Source organism: Podarcis cretensis (genome assembly GCF_951804945.1).
Source record: "Podarcis cretensis genome assembly, chromosome: 5".
In the NCBI taxonomy this organism is placed as follows: Eukaryota; Metazoa; Chordata; class Lepidosauria; order Squamata; family Lacertidae; genus Podarcis; species Podarcis cretensis.
In genome coordinates this window covers 66,137,878-66,144,733 of record NC_137174.1, presented here as the reverse complement: position 1 = coordinate 66,144,733, position 6,856 = coordinate 66,137,878, and the positions used below count along the sequence as shown (strand labels likewise).

Below are 6,856 nucleotides of genomic sequence, written 5' to 3'. Positions count from 1 at the left end.
CTGCCTGAGGAACTCCGCGGCAGCCAATGAGAGAGGCGCTTCTGGCGCGAGGGGGTGGCGGCGATGGCGCCGGCCTCCTGAGGGCTGGATGGGGGGGGGGGCGGAGGGAAGCCGAGGAGGCGCGCGAGAGCGGGGAAGTGGGCGCGCAGCTGAGGCGGCTGCGTCTCGCGGTGCGGTCGTCGACTGAGATGTCGGTCTGAGGTGAGAGCGGGGCTGCGGGGAGGGGAGGAGAAGAAGCGAGCTAGGGAAGGGCGCATTCCTCGCCCGGGAGCCGTCGAAGTCGGGGCTGGGCGCCTCCTACCCTCTCTTCGGAGTTGCTTGGAGTGGGGGGGGGCGCTACCTCAGCAGCCCCCTTTTCCCGCTTCGGTTTGCCGCCGCCAGCCTCTCTCGGCGGCTTCGTGGCCCGAGGGGACTCGGAAGCTGCGGGGTAGGGGGAGGTCAGTCCGTCGGGGGCGGGAGGGGCGTGAATTCAGCGGCAGAAAACACGACCTTTGCTCGGGAGAGAAACACGGCCGCGTCCCTCATCCCCCGCGGGGCGCGGCAGGGCAAGGACGAGCAGCGCAGAGTCCCTTTCCGAGAGGCTTTGAAGGAACGGTTTTCGGTGGCTGCTGTCCGGTTGCCTCGCCCGACTCAAACCTGGTGTGTTACAAGTGGGCTGTGTAATTCTGAGATACGCAGGAGGGCATCCTTAAGTGTGTTGCAGTTCTGCATGCTTTTAGAACTTCTTGTTGCCTTCCCGTCCCAGTTTGAGCTCTGTTCCTAAATATGAGACGCGGCTCTTCTCCCCGATCGCGTTTTTTTTAACACCACCTGGCGCATGCTGCTCTCATTATGGTTGATTTGGTGCAAATAACGTCAGTTTTTCCAAGACGTTGGTTTCAAAGGGTATACTTGAGGGTTCCTCCCCCCCTCCACTTCTAGAAGGCTTGTAGAGTACTTACTTACACACTACTTTCAAAGGACGGTAATTAGGTGGCCATATGCTCACATAGTTGTTTCTAATTATTTATGCAACCCAGCCTTTGATAGCGTTTAGCTCTAATGAGGAGCCTACGTGCTTTATGCTTTGGAGTTTTGCAAAAAAAATAATGCTCGCAGACCCCACCCTACAGACTTGGTACAAGCTTCCCCATGAAACCTCCTGGTACCTTACTGTGTGCGCCATTATTTATACTCCAGCTGTGGCCAGTGTGCAGACACACAATGATAAATACGTGTGCAATCATTATACTAACTAGATTCTCTACATGTGAATTTCAGAGTTAAGTCGTAGCTATATGGAGATGTCTTCCTGAAAATCTGCAGTATGTGAAACTTCCTGAAAGGATTGTTCAGGCTGCAGCTTCTCTGGCATCTAGTTTCATAGTGTGAAAATGGAATTAAAAGGAAAATATTGCAAAAATAAATATCTAATAGTATAAGATGATAGGTGTACTGATCCAGTTCCTGTTTTGCTGCATTGATCTTGTCAATATTCTGTTTGGATCAATTCTCTGTATGGCTTGTAAGTGTCTCAAAATGGCCTGATACAGTGGTACCTCGGGTTACATATGCTTCAGGTTACATACACTTCAGGTTACAGACTCCGCTAACACACAAATAGCACCTCGGGTTAAGAACTTTGCTTCAGGATGAGAACAGAAATCATACTCTGGCGGCGTGGCGGCTGCAGGAGGCCCCATTAGCTAAAGTAGTGCTTCAGGTTAAGAACAGTTTCAGGTTAAGTACGGACCTCCGGAACGAATTAAGTACTTAACCCGAGGTACCACTGTACTTGGAAATCCCCTTTCTGCCAAGTTATTTTAGTCTAGTAAATTATATCTCTTGTAGACATTTAGTTATATTGTAGTAGACTTCATGCAGTTGATCCAAGGCCACCTCTGCCCCATTTCAGAGCCTATTGCCAGCTACTGCCAGCAGGAACACTGCCAGCAGTAGAACTACACCCACAGAGCTTTCAGCAGGTGCGCCAGAAGCCTCTGTGGAGGAGGTTTCTCGCTGACTAGTGAAGCCCTTTGCTGGTAGGAAGGCATCTCTGTGAAGTTCTAACCCCCTCAAGGTTATGGATTGGGGAGTTAGTGTTGTTCCATCCATTGAGTGGGTTTGGTTTGCTGGAGTCTTTTATCATTTGTATACTTGGGACTTCAGTTAGGTAGCACTGCTGTGGTAAAGCTTATGTATGTCCAAATTTGCATTTGCAGCTGTATCAGCGACACACATGGATTTTTCTTGTAAGCTTGGGGGAATAGTAGATTCTGTATACAGTATTTGTTACAGTATCCTTTGATAACTTTTTGTGTTTGATAATGTTTTGCAACAATTGTGTTTTCCCCCCTGAATGGAGGGTATGAGGATTAATATTTATCTTAACCCATTCTGGGCTTTCTGTTGTTGATAAAGAATGCATTTTCATTTACAATTGCTGTCTTGCCACATATTTCTGATACAATGCCTGAAAAGTTATCTTTCATCTAGGGTACTCCTCTTGTGCTGCTGCTTATCCCCAAGTCTCATGCATGGCAGGCACAAAAAGGTTTATGTCAGTTATTGCTGAGGTTTGGGCAGCAACAGTTAACACTTAGCTTTTCTGAGGATGGAAATTTACAAGCATACCGTGCTATTTATATCTAACAGTTTATTTTAGCTAAAGTACTTTGATTCTATTCTAGCTATTGATTTGGAATGTTGTATTAGCCTGTTCTTTCTTAGGAAGTTTAGGGCAGGTAGTAGTTAAATACACATACTAAAAATACATTTGTTTGAAAAAGAGACACTAAAGCTCACCCATCACAACTCCATTTGCAATCCCCTTGTCCAAATAAATAAATGTGTCTGTTGTTTCCAGAAGATAGACCTGGACTTAATGGATTACATCCAAAGAAGCCTGCCTGATTGTGCAATAGGATTTTCCTACTTCTCCACACACAACCTGTAGACCCCTGCCCCCACCTGCTCTAGAGTGTTCCCAGAAGATATACCTGGACTTAATGGGTAGTCCCCAGTTCAGCCCCAAAATCTGCTCTAGGGGTTTTTGGGGGGCTCTTGGGAGACTTCAGGGGGGAAGAGAAGAGGAAGTCCTGTTGCATAAGTGGAAGTCTGCTTGTGCAGTGTTGGATGTCTATCAGTAAAGCTCTGGAAGAAGGGAACTAATAAAGGCAAGGAAATGCTTTTGTTGGTTTGTTTAACAGAATTTATATGATGCTTGAGTGTAAAAAAAAATCCTTTAAGTGGTTTACAAAAATAAGTTACTGAAAGTGCCTTTCTACTCATGCACCAAGAAATAGCTCACTGTTGAACACAGAAATTATGACTGGACAAACCTCAGTGTCTGAATCAACCTAGTGTATATTACTGCTTGCTTCAGAACTCACACTGCATTAATTGGTTACAATATGCTCACTGTTCTATTGTTTCAGTTATACTGAATGGACAACTAAAACTGGCATTCCTCACTTGCCTGTTGCAAGCTACTGGTCTTCTAAATTAAGCAGAATTAGAGATTTTGTCTGTGAAGTAGCAAACTTGCCACAGTTGAGAGAGCTTATATTTGGCTTTCAATTCTGGAAAGCTATACCCAGAGCAATCTTTGCAAATGTTATGGGTTTCTGATATTGATTGGCTTAAGCTTGGAAGATGGGAGTTTCATTGGGAGGGAGGTTTGGAAGTACTCATAATCTGCCATATTCATGAGTTATTGGCTAATTGTTTAGATGGCATAATTAACTTGTTATGCTACTATCTGGCATAAGCTAACACAAAATGCAGTATGCTGTAATGAATATGTTTCATGCTTTGACAGTTCCATATATTTATTCGAGTTGCTATGCAGCCTCACTACTAAAAATGGAAGGTTTTGTCTGTTTTAGATTTTTTTGTTTCTGTCTTTCCCTCTTTAGTACGTACCCACTTGCTGCATCATTCTTGCACCCATATTAATCCTGGATTATGGGCAGGTTGAATCTCCCTGATTCCTCACTTTGCCCCTACTTCAATCCAGGGGTGGTTTAGGAAGGTTCCACTTTCAAATCCATCTTGTACAGCCCACTTAACTTGTTTGTGTTTTGTCCCAAGATGAAGTAGTGAGAGGGATGACATAACTCTGAGGCTCTTGCCAACTTCAAATCCTCAACAAGTAATTAGTAAAGCAAAATATTCTAGTATCCTTACTTCAAAGATTGAATTTCAGTCTATTTTACAACTTTCTTTGAAAATGGATTTGGTGTTTGAGCCCCAAATACAGAGTGACGTCCTGAATGTATGCACCAATTCTCATCTGGATGTTTTAATCTTCAGGGGAGATTATTGTGTTGTGTCTTCCTTGAGCTGGATTTGGAATTCAGAATTCTATCATGAATATGTGTACCAACTTAATTTTTGTATCTCAGTGTTCAGAGGAGTTGTTACATTACTCACTCATGCATGCTGAACAGGAGGAATTGCCCCCAAAATCTCGTTGTGGGTAGTGAGTGCACAGAGCTGTAGAGCAACTTGCAGCAGCTAGTTGTTATATTTTTGCACAAATTCATGGTGTACTGACTTTGAAAGTTATTAAAATAAATTATTTGTATTTTTCTCTCTTAGTTCATTGGATTGTTGCTTGATGGTGGAAAATGGGCGAGATAGAAGGCACTTACAGAGTGCTGCAGACTCCAGGTTCTCGTTTGGGAGTCCAGAAAAATTCTGGAGTGAGCACCCTGGAACCAGGACAGAACCTCTCCTCTGCTATAGCCTCAACACCTGCTAAAATACATGAGAGGTCTCTACAAATAAGGATAAAGCATTTGGACAACACTGTGGAGATACTTGATATTGAGGTAAAACTTTCAGTATAGCTTTGGATTTTTGTCTGTATGCAACATGGAAAAGGGATTCATTTGAGAAAGGGAGTGAATCATAGAAAATGCACTTAATGTGGCTAAAAGGTCTTTAGCTATTCTGTTGAGGCATATAGGAACAACATGTAATGTTACAAATATAAGAATCTCAAGATCAAATCAAACACATGGTTTAATTAATTTATTTTCACTCACTAAAACCCCATTACACGTGGGAGTTTAAACAATGTTAAACCACCATGGTAAAAATGTATTTACCTCCCCATATAGTCTGTATGTGGCCATATAAGCAGGTGTCCTGTTTTTTTGTAGGACTGGTTTATTGTCAGTGCCCCTGTTCTTAAATGGGGTGGAGGGATGATATGAAGCAAATGGGGGAAGTGAAGTGTTTTTTCCATTTTTCTGTGTTTGGCTAATGATAAGGAGTGCCCCCAGCCAAAATGTCTAAATATTGTGAAACCTGGAGGAAGAAATATATAGATAAACAGGATAGTCTTGAGGATACCGCCAATGTACACCTTGGCTAGGGCCAAATTGGCTTTTTCTGTTCCCACCGCCCACCCCACCCCAATCATGCCTGTGCTCATATTGATAGAAAACAAGAATTTTGAAGCACCTGTTTAGGAGTGTTCTAAATTATTCTTTTCTGTAGTTTCACTTGGAGGAGAGAGGCAAAACTAGATTATCATTCTAGATTATCATTAAGCAATTAGTGGGGGAAATGCTTTATACCATTTACCCCTGGTACTTTTAGGCAATGTATTTCTTCATAAATGTAGGATACGTTTTCATTACAAATGGTTGTACAATTCCTTTAGTCATAAATGCTTCAAAACATTGCTAGGTGAAATTTTCTTGCATAATTCAGATAGGAAGTTCTTGCTTAAAGTTTCTGAAAGAAAATCTAATGTAGTTTTCATTACAAATGGTTGTACAATTCCTTTAGTCATCAATGCTTCAAAACATTGCTAGGTGAAATTTTCTTGCATAATTCAGATATGAAGTTCTTGCTTAAAGTTTCTGAAAGAAAATCTAATGTAGCTTGATATATAGTTTTATTGCCAAAGAAGTACAGATTTTATCTTGAATGTGTGTCTCTTGTAATCATATTTTCCCACAACTGGAGCTTCCCAAATGTGGCATTTGGTGTAGGCTGTTTGAATTGGCTATCATACTAAATAATGTTTCCACTTCTTGATACAGACTAGTTGCCCACACTTTCAGATGCACTGTAATAGAGTGAGTACTTTATTTTGTGTTCTGTAACTATGCTTTGTGTGAATTCTCCTCCTGCACTAACTGATGCTGTGACCATCACTGACCCTGATTAAAAGAAAACCAAGTATGTTCCTTTGAGCATTTCAGTGTAATCCACCTTCATACAACTAGGGGAGAGGATTTTCTAGAAGGGATTTTCCAGAGGTGACTTAAGTATCCTGTGACTGCTTAACAAAATATATTAACATGCCATCAGGGTGCAGTTAGTTAATGCACGTAGCCAGTTGCAGAGCACATCTTCCAGTTGCACAAAGAGAGTGGAAAAATAATTCTTAAATTCTTTTGAAAGCTATTGAATATTAGAATATTCTCTTTAGCTATTTTTAAAATAATTGCCTGATACTTTTTCTTTAGATTTCTTAAATTACTGTTTGGTATTTGAGTCATTTTAAGGTTTCCCAGCTTGTTGCAATAAGTTATCTATGTAAGGTCTGAATCCCACAAGTGAAAATGGCCTGCTTTCAAACTTTCATTAAGTTGGGGTTAGACAAGTCAGATTCTATTATTTTATCATGTGTGGTTTATGTGCCACTTCAACAGGCATGGTATAAAAAGGGGCACACTTTGCTCTTGTTGTCTTAAATCAGTATTTTTATGTCTTGATTTACTTAAAATCAAATCTTTATATGGTTGACCATGACTCACTACATTCTGAGGTCTAAAATAAAGAACTGTTTTTGGAACTCAGAACGTTTATTGAGCTATACAGGAAGTAATCTGGAAGTTTTTACAGGAGGCTGTGA

General features: G+C 41.7%; 1 protein-coding gene across 7 annotated transcripts in view; it reads left to right on the top strand.

The window, feature by feature from the left end:
- Window positions 1-82: 82 nt before the first annotated feature.
- The window catches only part of FARP2 (FERM, ARH/RhoGEF and pleckstrin domain protein 2), a 63,797-nt gene continuing 57,023 nt past the window's right edge, over window positions 83-6,856 (top strand). For 3 of the 7 annotated variants that reach the window (XR_013839295.1, XM_079977260.1, XM_079977261.1), the window contains exons 1-2: window positions 83-201; window positions 4,582-4,814. Coding sequence is in view for 5 of the 7 variants with exons in the window: in XM_079977260.1 (XP_079833386.1) it covers window positions 4,611-4,814 (204 nt within the window). In the remaining 2 variants the exon portion in view is untranslated. Of the gene's footprint in view, window positions 202-493; window positions 640-4,581; window positions 4,815-6,856 lie in introns of those variants that run through there. The other 4 variants (XR_013839294.1, XM_079977259.1, XM_079977257.1 and 1 more) reach the window with 2 other exon arrangements.